At 37.3% G+C, this 15,543-nt stretch overlaps 1 protein-coding gene across 2 annotated transcripts; it reads left to right on the forward strand.

Annotated features, from left to right (window-relative positions):
- Nucleotides 1-8: 8 nt before the first annotated feature.
- Nucleotides 9-14,343, forward strand: LOC306821987 (natural resistance-associated macrophage protein 2-like). Of its 2 annotated transcripts, XR_013778845.1 has the most exons (18): nucleotides 9-210; nucleotides 3,457-3,541; nucleotides 4,768-4,895; nucleotides 5,086-5,205; nucleotides 5,425-5,544; nucleotides 5,760-5,866; nucleotides 5,958-6,028; nucleotides 6,114-6,181; nucleotides 6,303-6,458; nucleotides 6,924-7,082; nucleotides 7,213-7,299; nucleotides 7,482-7,601; nucleotides 7,689-7,838; nucleotides 7,983-8,056; nucleotides 8,690-8,843; nucleotides 9,253-9,306; nucleotides 12,664-12,788; nucleotides 13,106-14,343. XR_013778845.1 is itself a non-coding variant. In XM_079340666.1 (17 exons), the coding sequence occupies exons 2-17, from the start codon at nucleotides 3,508-3,510 to the stop codon at nucleotides 12,733-12,735; spliced, it is 1,674 nt and encodes a 557-aa protein (XP_079196792.1). In that variant the 5' UTR covers nucleotides 9-210; nucleotides 3,457-3,507; the 3' UTR covers nucleotides 12,736-14,343. The 2 variants fall into 2 exon arrangements, 1 of the variants encoding a protein (XP_079196792.1); XM_079340666.1 differs by having other exon boundaries at nucleotides 12,664-14,343.
- The last annotated feature ends 1,200 nt before the right edge of the window (nucleotides 14,344-15,543 follow it).

The following is a 15,543-nucleotide window of genomic DNA, read 5'->3' on the forward strand; positions in this document are numbered from 1 at the left end:
AGCTCCATCACTGACCAATCACATCAGTTCAGTGTTCTTGGACATGCGCACTTGGTGTTGTACTTACCTTTGACATGGACAGACTTCACCAGAATTTAACCCGGGTACGTGTTATTTAGCTATTTTCTCAATAACACGTGTCGACAGTTTCATACGGGCTTTGGTCGTTTAATCCACATCTTCTATTGTCCTCCCATAACACTTTCGCAGGTAAGGAGGTTTTTCTTTTACATTTTATACGACTAACCCCTCCAGACCGCAGACATCATGGAAACTTGTTAGCTTGAACACACAGGAGCATATAATGGTAAATGTTAGCCACAGTGAGGGCCTCTGGGTTTAAATATTTGCACTTAAAGTTTTTTTTAGTGTGCTTCAGGTTCACTCATTAACTGGCTTCATGGCTTGGTTTGTGTTAAACAGCAGCAGCAGCAGCAGCCGCTCAATTCTTAGGACGAGAGGTCAAAAGTTTGAAGTTGTAGTTTATTCCATAAAACTACTATTGTATTTACAGCATTTGTCATTCATTTAAGTGTGTATTTTACAGGGTTTGACTGTTGTTCAACTACATGATAACCGACAACAATGTGTTGAACTATTAAGCAGCAGAAATGACTCTCTTACTCCACTAAGTGTACAACGCAAAGTCAACTTCCTGATTTCACGTGTCATAGCAGGAAATGAAATCATCATGGCATTTTTAACAAGGGTTATGTGATCCTCATAATTTTCCTTACTGTAATTTTAATTCAGTAATCACAATACTAATATGTTAACTTAAAGGGATACTTCACCCATCTACATGAAGCTGTGTATCATTAGAAACGTGGTAGTAGTGTTGAATGGTCGTGAGTCCAGCCCTCATTTTGCCCTGAGACGAGAAAAATATGTTTTTCTTTGCCTGGAAGTTTTCTTCATGTGATGCAAAAAGCGTCATATATGCAAATGGGTGAAGTATCCCTTTAATGATAAGGTATGATCTTGTTCATTCAGGGGCCTTTATGAGATCTTCAGAAGTAACGTTGGCTCAATATCAGTGTGGCAAAATAGTTTGCAGATCAGTCTGTATGTTGAACTTCTGTCATGGTCAAAGTTGATCAAAATCTCACAGAAAAAAAGCAAGAGTTTTTATCAGCATGTTGTGCATAGGACACCAGCGATGAACATTACCTTCTTTGAGTTCTTAACTGATGTTAAATAATATCCTTAGAAATGTGTTTTTTAAAAATATGATTGATGCAATATGAACGAGGTATCAGTCTGTAAGTCACAGTAGGGCTTCTAGTATTTTCTTTTGGACTTTTATAATCATGGCTGTACGTAAAGACAGGTAGGCATAAAGCATTAGTTTTGAAGATGGTTCGTTTCAACATGTGCATATGAGTTGTGCTCAAATTGTTGATTGACCAGTTTTTATGTAAGAGTATTTTATGAATTGATTGCCTTATTGAACAGAGTGAGAGATGGCTCTTCAGTGAACCATCACAGCAGCTACATGTGTGCTGGATTTTTTACAAGTCTGATATCCTGCTGCTGCTGCTCATGTGAAAGTAGAAACTCCAATGGAATCTTTAAGATCACATTTGTTTGGTATTGTTACTGAAATAAAACATTATGAGCTAAGGCTGTGTGTTTAATTTAGTAAAAGTCTAAGTTTGCAGAACATTTAAAACATGCTTCTTTTTATTTTCTTTTGGCATGATTATGTTATTACAGCCCTCAGTTCTGATGTCTTTTTTCAGTTATGGGAGTTGTCAGAGATGGAGTGATTGTAAAAGCTGTCCTGTTAAGATTAGGCTCTCCTGGAGGGTTTTGTTGAGGCCAATTCTTTGGGAAAAGTAGATTAATAATTGTGTTTTTTTGGGGCTTATAACTCTTTAATTTAAATCAAGTTCATTACTTGAGTGAATTATAATTATACTGGTGTTTTGATCACAAAGTGTGAAACATCCTTTGTCCTTTGATCACATTCGTAGGGAGTGGGAACCTTGGCCGGTTTAATTCTCTTTTATCAGCACACATACATTTTATTGTTCCTTGAAATGAACAAGATCAGCACTGCAGATGCAGTAAAGACAGTAACACTAATCTGAACTGGAGCAAAGGTCACAATTAATACATTCTAACAACCATGTGCAAAGCATACTGAAATTTGTGATAGTGACTCGACCTGCTCAAATAGATCCTATTTTATATGAGGTCTTAGTTTAGTATTGGATTGCGAATGTTTGGCAGCTTTTAGTCCTAATTGAGACGCCTGGTGGCTCCAAACAGAGTGACATAGTCCGTTTAATATCGGTATACTTATCAAGTGCAGCTCCTGGAGGAAGCAGAACAGACTGGAGAGGTTGCTTTGTGTCTTTTCTTTTGAAAAAGATTCGAAGCATCAAAGTCTATAATCTCAAGTCACAGAAATAGTCTGACACGTGAGTTTATGCTTTTTCAATTGAGTTACAATCTAAAGCGTCTTCTCGTATGGCCTTCACAATGCTCATTATTGACTAGTTTAAAATGTATGATTGGTATTTTATTCATATATATTTATGAGAGCTGCCGATAAGTCTTAGTATTTTGAAGTGTAGCCCACTGCTGACAACTGCTTCGTTGTTCCTGCAGTGTGAACGCTGCCTTTGTCTGGACTACAGTACTCAGTAGTGAGCAGACTGCTAACAGTAGAGAGCAATTTGTTACGAAGAGAGGAAATGGTTAACTTTGCGTTTACCTCAGTGTTTCACTTGAAGCCCTCACCTTGAAGAAAACAATGATCAGTGCTAAACAGTCTAGTTCAACTAATGTTGAACTTTAAATTCCTTTCGATAAAATTTAAATTTATTTTTTGGTCGTTTAGTTATGTAGGGAATATGTCACATTTTGCCAGTCAAATCTATATGTTATTAAACCAATCGTTGCTACTCAGCGAAGCGCCTCAAACCTTATCACTTTGATCGTTCTCATTACTCCGAGTGTGAGGAAGTGGCACGCTGATGGAAACCTTGACCTGTTTAAAACACATGACTGTGGGATCATATGAGGCTGCAGACAAAGCGGGGGCCTCTCTCAGAGCACAGTGTGTACTTTAATGTTCTGCTGGTGTGATGTGTTTTATTTTTACATCTTTCGGGGTAAAAGCTAAGAAGGCCAAGGTCAGTGAGAGGAAGGATGCATTTTGTTGAAGTGAAACTCATGCGCCAGTAGTTGAGTCATGTTTTCTGTACGAGTTTCTCATCAAAGTGGTGACCTTGACACATCCTTATGTGGACTGTTTATTAGTATGACTCGTCATTATTCATGTTGTTCACCCTTTGGTTAGAAGGAGAACGTTGAACACAATTTTGCACAGTCATGCCTCAACTTACTGCAGGAAAACTTTCTGAACTTGATACTTAGCCTTATTGTTTGCATTTCACTCTCTTTCATGCTTTTTCAGATTATATAACTGTTGTTGTCTTTGTCCAGGGGAGCTGATATTCATCCCTCAAGTTCCCAGGGATCCTTCAGCTTGCCCTGATGAGAGCTGAGCAAGACGGAGACCTCCTTGAAGGTAACTTCTTAAAATAATAGAAATCTCCTGAAATGCCCCCTGATGGATGTTTTTAGTCAAGGCTGGGCCTCACATTCTGCGAGTGTGTGCTGATGCCATGTTTACAAAAATGTAGACTTGAGGAGAATCTGAATGTTGCCATGCTCGTTGCTTCCTTTGTGATGTTATTGCTGTCTGTGATGCTGTGTGGTTATTGTCAGCTCCAAGCACACGTTGAGAAAGTGAGCAGTGGTGTGCGTTCTTTACTTCTGCTTTGTCGGGATCATTTTAAGTGACATGATGCCAGAATGTTGTTGTGACATCTGTCGACGGAAAAAAAAAAAAAAAAAAAAAAGATTATAGAGTGCTGAGTCATATCAAAAGGAGAGTGGTTGTTAGGGAGCTGTGGACTTTAGGACCTGCAGTCAGTCTGAGATGAAGGGAGTAAAGAACCAGAGGTCCAAACTGAGTGAGTAGAACTTAGAAACTTTCCTTTCTTTCTAAAATAGTGTTTGAATACTTTTTGTGATTTATTTAGACTGGTCTGATAAGTTATCATGTGTATGTGATTCTGTGAAAATACGTCATCATAGACATGTGGTTTCAGAATTGAGAAAAGCACCTCTAATAACAGGTTATTATAACGGATAGATTAAAGAGATGTTGTTCAAAATTCTTGAACTTAATCACTTCTGTGGCACTTTCCTAATTGAGGTTGAATTGCTTCTAGAACAGCAGCAGCAGGGTTTGTTTTCTCGTTTATTCAAATGGAAAATTGGCTTAATCTTGAAGTGTGAGCAGTTTTCTTAACAAAGCTCCTGTAAGAGTGTTAGAGACTCGCAATAAAAGATATTCTAAGGTAAGAGAAAAGTATGAAATGGTTTTTTTTCTAAAGCAATGCACTAAAAAAAGTCTGAAAAAAATTACTTGTTCAATCAAGTCTTTGTTTGTCCCCGGGAGGCTTTAGTTCAGACGTGGACAGTTGGGTTTAGGGATTTGTTTTTTTCTGCAACTGTTGTTAAGGGATCTCATTCAGCTGTCGGTGCCACATGCAGTACTCCAAGAGAACCCACACCACGTTGAATGTGTTATAGGTATTATCTCGCATCCTAAATCTCAGTATGACAAGAAGATCATTTCTCTTGAAGGCTTCTTGTGAAACTTTTTGTTCGGCAGGAGGAAAGGCAAACTTTTCAGACTGGTCTCCTGTAACTAATCAGCGTTTCCATTCTCTCTGGTTTTGTCAGAGGACTCCATTCAGGAGGCAAACAAGTACAGCTCTGTCACTCCTCCTGCCTCACCTGAGGACCATGACGCCAACTTCTCCAACACGTACTTTGAAGAGAAGATTCCCATTCCCGGGAACATTGACCAGGTACTCATCAGGTCTAATTAGAAAATAAGCAGCAAATAAATAATGCATCCCGTTTCAAGTACAAAGCTTTACTCTTGTTTGACACTATTTAGAATTGGTATAAAAAAAATGAAATGTAAAACATGTTTTCGTCATCAATAAATTTCAAAACACATTAGTTCTACTAATAAAACGCTGGTTTTCTGTTCAGGGGTTCAGTTTCCGAAAGCTCTGGGCCTTCACTGGACCGGGCTTTTTGATGAGCATTGCATACTTGGATCCAGGGAACATCGAGTCTGACCTTCAGTCAGGAGCTAAAGCCGGCTTTAAGGTGATCCATTAAAGTTTTTCAATGTGAAGCACGACACTGTATCTTCTCTTTGTTTTCCTGTTTCACAAGAAGAAGTTTTATTTAGTCTTGAGACCTCTTGTCAATGTGTAGTTATATAAATTATCATATGTTTTATTGTGTTTTCAAAAAAGACAAAGGTTTGTATTTAATGAAAGCAGTGACATTTAAACTGTCTTTTCTGGCTTTTTCCCCCTTAAGCTCCTATGGGTGCTCCTTGGAGCCACCATCATTGGGCTTCTGTTGCAGAGGTTAGCTGCACGCCTCGGTGTTGTCACGGGGATGCACCTGGCTGAAGTCTGCAACCGCCAATACCCAACTGTGAGTTTTCCCAACTGTCATGACTCACCGTAGCTTTTTTGGTTCTGTTAAACATTAACCTTTGAAGCACAGCTGTATATGTGGAAAAATGATTTTCACTCCATGTCCTCAACCTAAATGTTGTCCAGTAACTCATGTGAAGTCAAATCACTTTCTGAAGAGATGATAGAGCTCACTGGTTTAATCTGCTGTCCTCTATATTTTCCTTCTGTCAGGTTCCTCGGATCATTCTTTGGTTAATGGTGGAACTGGCAATTATTGGCTCAGACATGCAGGAGGTCATCGGCTGTGCCATAGCGCTCAACCTTCTCTCCGTGGGCAGGTATGGCTTTACTTCCTGTCTCTGAAAAGTGAATGCAACACTTAGGAGAACATATTAAAAGTATTTTTATATAAATCTGTTTGTCTCCCAGGATCCCACTGTGGGGTGGAGTCCTCATCACTATCACAGACACGTTTGTGTTCCTCTTTCTAGACAAATATGGTACGGCTATACTCTTCATTCCTTATCAGTCAGTGTCTAAAAGGTATGCACTCCCAGTGTTGATACAGTTTGTTTGTCACTGTAGGTCTAAGGAAACTTGAAGCTTTCTTTGGCTTACTCATCACCGTAATGGCTATTAGCTTTGGTTATGAGGTAACGTCCTACGTCACTTCCTATTCAATTTAATTGTCTGTTGACACCTGAAAAGTTTTTTTTGTTTTTCAGGAATCATGATGGTGCATTAACGTGTGAACCTTGTGTTGCCTGTGTGTAGTATGTTTTAGTAAAGCCCGACCAGGGTGAGCTGCTGAAGGGGATGTTTGTACCGTATTGCGCAGGCTGTGGACAGGTGCAGCTGTTACAGGCTGTGGGAATCGTTGGCGCTGTCATCATGCCGCACAACATCTACTTACACTCTGCACTGGTCAAGGTTAGAAGCCTATTTAAGTATAAGCATTTGAAAAGACCTCAAAGGAAAAAGTCTTAAATTAGCCCCGTGTGATGGACTTTCTTAATTGTGTCTTTTATTCTAACAATAATTTAGTGTTTAATTTTGAGTCATGTAGGTCAGTGACTCAGTTATGACAGTTCAAACTTTGTTGCTCTATGTTGCTTGTTTGTCTTTTCAGGAGTTTCATGCAATCACAGAATCAAAATCAAAAGTTTATAAGGATGTTACTACATATTAGTCGGTCATAATCAGTCATTATTTAATGAATATATTCATTTTCTCAGTCAAGTTTTTTTTTTTATTCTGGAAAGTACTTCAGTTGTTGCTTGTTTTTTATTGTTTGATTCAGTGTAAGAATGAACGTGTAAGTGTAGCCGTGTTTCAGCCATGCATCTGTAACCAATAACAGTCGGATGTTATTCTGTTTATTTCCTCATGTACCAGTCACGGGCCGTCGATCGCAAAAATAAGAATGAAGTGAAGGAAGCCAACAAGTACTACTTCATCGAGTCAACAATAGCTTTGTTTGTGTCCTTCCTCATCAACGTCTTCGTGGTTGCAGTCTTTGCTCAGGCCTTCTATGATAAAACCAACATGCAAGTGGTGGGTTCTCTTCACAGTCTACTACCTCATACTGTGCTGATCATATTCATACTGATGTTACTGTTCGGGGCTGTTAGCAAACAGACATTGTGTAGCGCCGTGGGTCATGTGTTTGTGTCTCTGGTTGCAGAATCAAGAGTGTAATGCAACTGGCAGCCCTCACACTGATCTCTTCCCTTTAAACAACGACACACTACAGGTGGACATTTACAAAGGGGTAAGTTTCATCACATTTACATCCACTACATGTCCTGACTTCGGAATCATCAATCTGCTGTTTTGATTAAGTATGTTTGGGTAAAAGGAGTGAGTTATTTACAACGTTATAACAACTAAAATGTTGTGTCTGTGTAATTTGAACTCTTTGCCAACAATGTAGCTGTTATCATCTTTGTTCAGGGAGTGGTCCTGGGCTGTTTCTTTGGACCTGCGGCCCTTTACATCTGGGCAATCGGGATCCTGGCAGCTGGACAGAGCTCGACCATGACGGGCACTTACTCTGGGCAGTTTGTAATGGAGGTGTGAATAAATATTTACTTTATTCCTCTAAGTTATGAAAAAATAAAAGATGAATGTACTCAGATTTTTTCCTTAATGCTCGGTCAGGGTTTCCTCAACCTTCAGTGGTCCCGGTTTGCTCGGGTGCTGCTAACGCGCTCCATCGCCATCACGCCTACTCTCCTGGTTGCCATTTTTCAGGATGTTCAGCACTTGACGGGGATGAACGACTTCCTCAATGTTCTCCAAAGCATGCAGGTCAGTAAGGACCATTTTACCATGAACTTACAATGAATATGATTTAAAGTAAAGTATTAATGAGCTCTTCTCAAAGGAGCCATACACTGACAGTTGTTGTTTTTGTGTAGTGAGTAATTAGTATGACATCTTTGTGGTCAACAGCTTCCATTTGCTTTGATTCCAATCCTCACCTTCACCAGTATGACCTCCATAATGAGCGACTTTGCGAATGGATTGTGAGTGAACGTACACTTTTATCTCTGCTTTTTAAATGATTATTTGTTTACTTATACTTGACTCTGTCATGCTTCTGGAATATATAATATATTTGTTAGTTATATTCTTCAGGCTGTTAGTATTATATTGTTCATTAAAAAGAGAAATTGTGAGATTTGGACCTTGCAGGTTAAAAAAAACTAGACCACTATCTATCACATGTCAAGCAGACAGATATTTGTCATGCTGATGATTTCATCTGCTTATATCACAGCTTCTGCTTCAATTCTAATAAATCACAACAGCTCAAGACTAGGACTGAGATTCAACATCCAAACTTTTCAAAGCCAAATTTTGAAGCTGAGAGACGAAATCTGATCTCGATGTTTCAGGGTTTTTCTTCGGATAAAAGTCAAGTCTACCTGCTGTGTAAAAGAGAAATCTTTTTATGCCTTTGTCAGCTGTTGCATTTGTTAAAGTACCCTCATGAGTGCACTGGCTGTTACTCCAACATGAAGACAGATAACGTCTTGTGATGAGTTGCGAAAGGAAATAGATTTGATGCAAACTAGGAACTTCCTCAGTGGTTAACTGTTGGGGGGAAAAAAAACCATTCTGTCTCAATGGTCTAAAAAAATCGCCTGTGTCTTTAGGGTGTGGAAGATCTCCGGAAGCATCATCATCCTGGTGGTTTGTGCAATCAACATGTACTTTGTGGTGGTTTATGTCACAACACTGAACAGTACGCTGCTCTACGTTTTCGCCGCCCTCCTCTCAGTAGCCTATCTGTGTTTCGTCTCCTACCTGGTAAGTAAGATCTCAACATTTTGTCATCTTGTCAAGACAGCCTTTCATTTGTAGATCATCATTCTGTGACTAAAGGAGAACGTTTGTTTTCATTGTTTTTCAAAACCTATAAGTATCATCTCAGTGACAGTTATCTGTTCATATGATGAAGCTCTTTTCAATGAATACATAACGTATCTTCATACTTAAAGTTCATACTTGTCTGCTGCTCTGCATACAAATATTAGCACAGTAATCATCACTTCAAAAATATATAAATTAAATGAAGTAAAGACACATTTTCAGTTTTCATTTGGTCTTATTTTGAAAGTGTATTTCAGCGTCAGTATCATTGTTTTACTGAAAAGAAATCTCTTCTGCACAAACACTGTTGTGTCTTCACTTTTCTCCCCTCTGTCGTTGTCCGCAGGCTTGGTTCTGTTTGGTTGCCTTGGGAGTTTCCTGCCTGGACGTTGGCAGCCGGGTAAGCAAGCGACCTGCTGTGTTAATAGAGGAGCGGTCTGAGTCCGACTCCATGAGCTGAACAGGACACTACCAGGCAGCCATCCTCTTTCCTCTTGGAGACTCTGAGCCATGTATTGAACAGGATTCTACGAGATCATTTAGGATCATGAGAGCACAATACCCGCTAATGTGACATGTACTTTTTTGTAGGGCTGGGGGTGTCAATGTGGTGCTTAAAAAGGTACCGAGAGAGTCAGATTAAACCACATCAGCAGAGAAGATTTAATGCCAGTGTTTAGTGTTTAAGAAGACTTAACAGGAGATTTAAATACATCATTTAACACATCAAAAACCATTAAGGCAACCCATAAATACTATACTTCTAATATTTGGCAACTACACTTAAAAAACAATAACCTCAGCAAGAATCTTTGCACTTGCCAACAGTCTCTGTTGTGTAGGACACTTTGGTCATATTTGGGAGAAAAAGTCAGAATATAAAATGAAGTTCATGAACACAGTTTCAAATGATTCTTGATAACACATTAGCTATCATGTTTGGGTCCAGACAGTGGCAGATTCCTTAAACAGGCCGAGCAGAATGTTCAAACCAGCATTGAGACGAAGACAACAAAAAAACAAATAATATGAAAGATCAGTTTCTTTAAAAAGTTCATGCATTCCAGCTGAGCAGCATACGCTGCTGAAAATATACAGTTTTCAAACTATTGTAATTCTAAAAACACTGTTTCTATTCAGCACTGGCTGATCTATATATCTAACTAATCTTGTCATTTAAGATAAATGAACATTTATCGATACAATACACCATCTGCAGTCTACCTCATCATCCTCTTATTATTTGTTCTATGAAGGAGTTTGACTCACTGGATATAAACATCTGACAGTTATTCATTTTGAAAGAGTCAAATTGTTAACAATTGAGTGTTAATCCCTAGAATGAAAGTTTCCAAGAAGCAAAACTGACAAGTTCAAGGATCACTTCAAGCTGCAGTCCTTTTATATCAGGCGAAGACAAACCAGTCATGAAAGAAGGATTGTTTTAATCTGAGCTTGATTGACTGGCTCCAATAAATGATCATAACTGTCGAAGAGCTAAATGTTAAATATATATTACATGGACTAAACTTTAGTAGACCACCTCATCCTCAGACCCTCTGATGGTGCCTACATAAAGAGAATACCAGTGACTCTGGTGAGCGGAAGTGTTTACAGTGAACTTTTCAGTATAAAAGGAAAAAGAAAAGCCTGTTGCACTTTGTTGTTTCAGTTGTTGGATAAAAGATAATACTTGTAAATGTTTGTTGTTTGCTTTTCTTAAGTGAAAGAAGAAAAGTACTTCTTTTATTTACAAGCCGTTTAAGCTAAAGGATGAAAGGATTTAGGAAAGGAATTGTAATATTACAGAGTCGTTTGAAGAGCGCTTGTTAACTATGCTGCTATGCAGACAGAGAAGGAGAGGAGCTGTCAGAGTCAGAGTTTTGTTTTTAACATTTACCTGGTTTCAAAGGTGGACTGGAAACAAAAGTTAATAAAAGCTCAAATAAAATTCAATTATCAAGGACATCAAGTAGAGCCCGAAGATAAAGTTTCTCTGAAAGCTTTACCATTTGTGAGCATATGAAGAGCCCAGAGTGCAGTCCTTTTTTAAATGAAAGCCCTAAAAAAATACCACTGATCTGACAAGAGAGATCAATCGAAATGAAGAAAAATGTCTTTGCTATTTCTTCTACATTGCATCTGTCAATAAAGCTGCAGCATGTCCAGCATGGTGAAATGACTCCCTTTAGACCTAACAGGAAAACTTGTTCTCCCTTTTCAACATTTTTACTCTACTTCAGTATAGAAATATTTATTGTAGATGCATGTCTGTTTAACTTACACAACATACATACATGTTTGTTAAGGGATTTTGTGTTTCATATTTATGTTCGATGAAAAGCCAAGTGCCATTGTTTCCACACTCATCTGAGACTTCATTCTGCACCCTCTCAACCTTCACGTAGCCTGACATGATGATAGACAGCTGTGAGGCAGCAAAGCTTTGTTTAAATGTGGAATCAAATCTCAGGTGTGGTTAAGCTTGTGGAATTAATCAAAAAAATTGCGAATAGACTGTGTTTATGGTAGCAAGTGTAGCAAGATGTATATATTAACCAGCACAGCTATATGTTCATACAGGGATCACTGCAAAGATCTCAGGTTCTGCAAGTTCTTGTTTTTTCTGCATTGTTCGGTACAGCTGCAGGTCTTTGCTTCAGAGTTTTGAGAAGCTTCATAAAATTCCTCAACTTTTTCATACTGGTAATAGAAATGTAACTTGATGTTATTCGACCTACTGTGAGCTCATGAAGGGTTTTAACAATACCTCTCCAGCAGTAAAAAAACCAAACAAAACATGGCTAAAGCACATTTGTACTGTTACAGTTTATAGCGTGCACTGAAGTAATTAATAATTTCTGCTCTTTATGATCAAATGAATAATGTCTGTTGTTGCTACTGGATAAAGAACATCATGTGTTCAAAATAAATGGGAAATAATGCGTGGACATTTTTTGGCGTCTGCTGTATTAATGTCTGTAGAAGGATTATGGGTTTGTAATTGTGTAGTACAGCATGAATGTTAAGGTGTTAAACAGACCTTACATTTAAAAGCAAATCAAAAAGAACTAGAGAGCTACATGTAGTTTATATGGGTTTCACACACATTGTTTAATCGAGAAAACTTAATATTCTTCTTGATCGAAGGGTTTAAGGGTCAAATTTCATTTCACATGAATTTAATCAGGGATGATGTAAAACCATGGTAGGCAGTAGAATTCTCTTTTGCAGGACTTTCCTCGATTTAAAAGAGGAGAGTTGAGTTTGGAAAATATCACTTTGACCCAAGGTGAGCATCTTTAATAAACTTTAATTAATGAAACAATCTTCAAATTGTGAACTGATTGGACCCTATTTCCCTCTGATGAGCTTTTTCCTGCTTCACATGTTTTTATTTAGCACATTACTCTATGACAAAAACAGAAAACAGCCACTAACACTAGATACTCTGCAGTCAATGTGTAACTATTTCACTGGAAAAAAATACACCACGGATACTTTCATGAGTCATAAAAACATGTTTACCTACAGTAGCAGGTTGCTGTTCTTTTAAAAGAAATAATGGGTCAGAGTTTTGTTTTTAACATTTTCATGATCAGCTTTCTATTAAAAATCAGAAATCTGTTGAAACAATCAAAATTGTGCCAAAATCAAGAAACGAATATTCTTTGACAAATCAGATTGTCCTGTTGAATGTTAACTTTAAACCCACATTTATGACCCATTATGTCTCTTCTCTCTGTTTCAAATACAGTTGGGGCTGTCGCGGCACACAGACATTTACTTACTAAACGACATGGACGCTGACACAATGGTTGAGAGATAGGAGGACTTGCAGTGATGAGCTGCCTCCAACGTGGGACCATCAGAGCTGGGCCAGTATATGTCTGTCTCATAGACTGTAAATATGAGGTCTGTCTTCACCTCTCTGTGCCTTATTCACTAAGTACCCTTACAGCACAGATAATGCACACACTGATGTCTGGTATGCTCATTAAAACAATAAGGGCAGTTTCCTATAAGATCTCTGCAACCTAAGCTAAATAAGAATCTTGCAACTCATGGGAAATGTTTCTGTTACTTTGACACTTATTAAGGTTCAGGAAAATCAGATCTTAATGGTTAATTTGTCCTATTTTCCATTGATTGCATCTATTATCACAAATCTTTAACGACACCATAACTTTTGTTAATAGGTGCCAACCAGGTTCTTTCTTCTACTCTGCATTTAAACAATAAACAAGTTTATACATCATCAAGAGACTGGAGGCTTGAGTTAAGAGAAACATTAGGCTGTTTTTGTAGCCCAGTGTTGCACTTAAGCTGCTTTGGACCTCTAATATGGCCTCAGGGGTTCAGCGCTGACAGATGGGATTTTGATGTAGTTGATTTTAAAACATTTAGCTGCTCCCTGGTTTAGCTCGTGACAAAGTAAATCAGATTTGTCACACACATCATCTTAAAGTGAGAATGTATATTTTGTGTTTGGTCAGGACCAAACAGCAGCCCTGGTTCTCTTTTATGTTGAGATAAAAATCTTAACTATTTAAGATAATCCTCCAAAAGTTGAAATTGACCAATTCATTGTAATTATTGACACTGGAATAACAATATAAAAGTAGAAAGCTGTAACTTGCACTTAGATTTCATGAAACACAGTTTTTCTGTGTTTTGTAGATGAAATGACAGATTAATTATTTTACCTCATTGATCAACCCACATAAAGAAGATTTGTTTTTGAGCTGTGCCATACAATCTCATGAGCTAGGTGAGTTCTGGTCAGCATACTTGTAGGCACATCACACATATTAAAATGGATTTTTTCCCCATGGCACTTTTTTTTTTCCATTTCCTTTTTTGGATAGAACAGAAAATCTAACTGTTGTTTTTTGTATTAGATTAAATGACAAATAATCTCAAATCCTTATTCCTTATTAATAATAACTAATTGATTTTTGATTCTCCAGTGAATTTTAAAATAACACTTTTTTACACATAGACTTTTCAGTGATCCTTAGTTGTAGTAGTGAAAAAGACACCGAGTGGCAGCAGCACATTACTATTTAAAGTAAAGGAAAATAAATGTTAATATTTAAAGTATGATCAGTGTCTTTCAGCCTGACTCGTGTCAGTATTCTCCATGAGAATATAAGCGTTTGGTATCTCCAATTTTTTTAATTTATTTTTAAAATATTTTTTAAGTTCTTCTTAGTTGAGCTTTGGTCCGTTCACTTCAAGATTTGTATTGTCATGTAGTTTATATTTTGTATAAAATGTTACTTAGACTTAAATGCAGTTTAAGTTAACATCTAGTTTAGTTAAACTGTTTATTGAATGAATTTAGCTTCAGTTTTCTATGAACTTTGTACCTGATGATGCCAAATGTGTGCAGATGTGTGATGTGTATTAAAGTGCAGTCTGTTACAGCTTTTCATTTTCGAGAGTGTGTGTGTGTGTGTGTGTGTTGGGGGAGGTGCGCTGAGTGGACCACCACAGTGCCTCCTGTTCTTACTCTGTGCCAATATATTATTCAATAAAAACAAGCTTTTCCAAATTGCTCGTTTTTTTCAGGTGCGACAATTCCACTTCAGAATAAATATTGGGTTCAGGAAAACAAATGTTTTCTCTCTCTCACTCTGTGGGCTTCACTATGTTCAAACATGTTTTTTCTCATGTGAAAAGTTTAACATTTTTGAACAATTCTAGAAGCACTTTTTAATAAAAAAAACAAACAAACAATTGAATTACAACAGAAATGGTTGAAGTTGTAATTAAAAGCAGGACAAAAGCATTTATTTATTAACAAGTTCATCTACAAATAAACTTCAACTTGTTTTCAGTGAAGTCATGAAAATATTATCTCAGATATTTCTTCTGTTGATTACATGTTATATATCTGTTGATCTGATGAAGTTGAACTTTATGAAGTGCTGAGACTGAGAGGGTAGCAATGTCACCAGATGTGTTGTATTAAATTTTGTCATAAATGTCCAATTTTGACAAAGTTTTTTTTCTTGTGTAAAAATAAAAGAATAATTAAAAACGAACCTTAAAACTTTCTGCCCTAAAATTGTTCATGGTTTTTGTATGTGTATAATCTGTTCTTGTTATAAATATTGTAAGACAAACAATTATTCTGTTGTTGAATATTCGGTCTTCTTCATAAAATTTCATTTCAACTTTGTAATGGCTTCAGTATTAGAATATCTATTGTCTGCTAAATTGTAGCATCACATTGTTTATTGTCAGTAGTTAAAATGCAGTTAAACATATTTCAAGGATAATTTAGTTTGTTTCAGTAAAGATTAATTAAACATTTCATTATGTCTCATTGTCGCACTATGATGGCTAACGCGCTTGTACAGAGCAGAACCATTATTTTATCTGTAACACAATGTTAACTATGTTATAAATAAAGGGCGCATGTTGCCGCCTGAACACATTGTCATGATATGAAAACAGCTTGAACACACTTCACGAGTTGTTCCCCTTTCACACAGTGATATAAGTGGGTAAAATTAAGTTTGCTGTTTGTATTCAGTTCATTTCTATTTAGCAGTTTTTAATAGTTTCACACAACATATTTACTTAGGTTGAATTTTAAACGCGGAAATGGTAGCTTAACAGTAAAGTA

This window comes from Symphodus melops (assembly GCF_947650265.1).
Source record: "Symphodus melops genome assembly, chromosome: 4".
NCBI classification, from domain to species: Eukaryota; Metazoa; Chordata; class Actinopteri; order Labriformes; family Labridae; genus Symphodus; species Symphodus melops.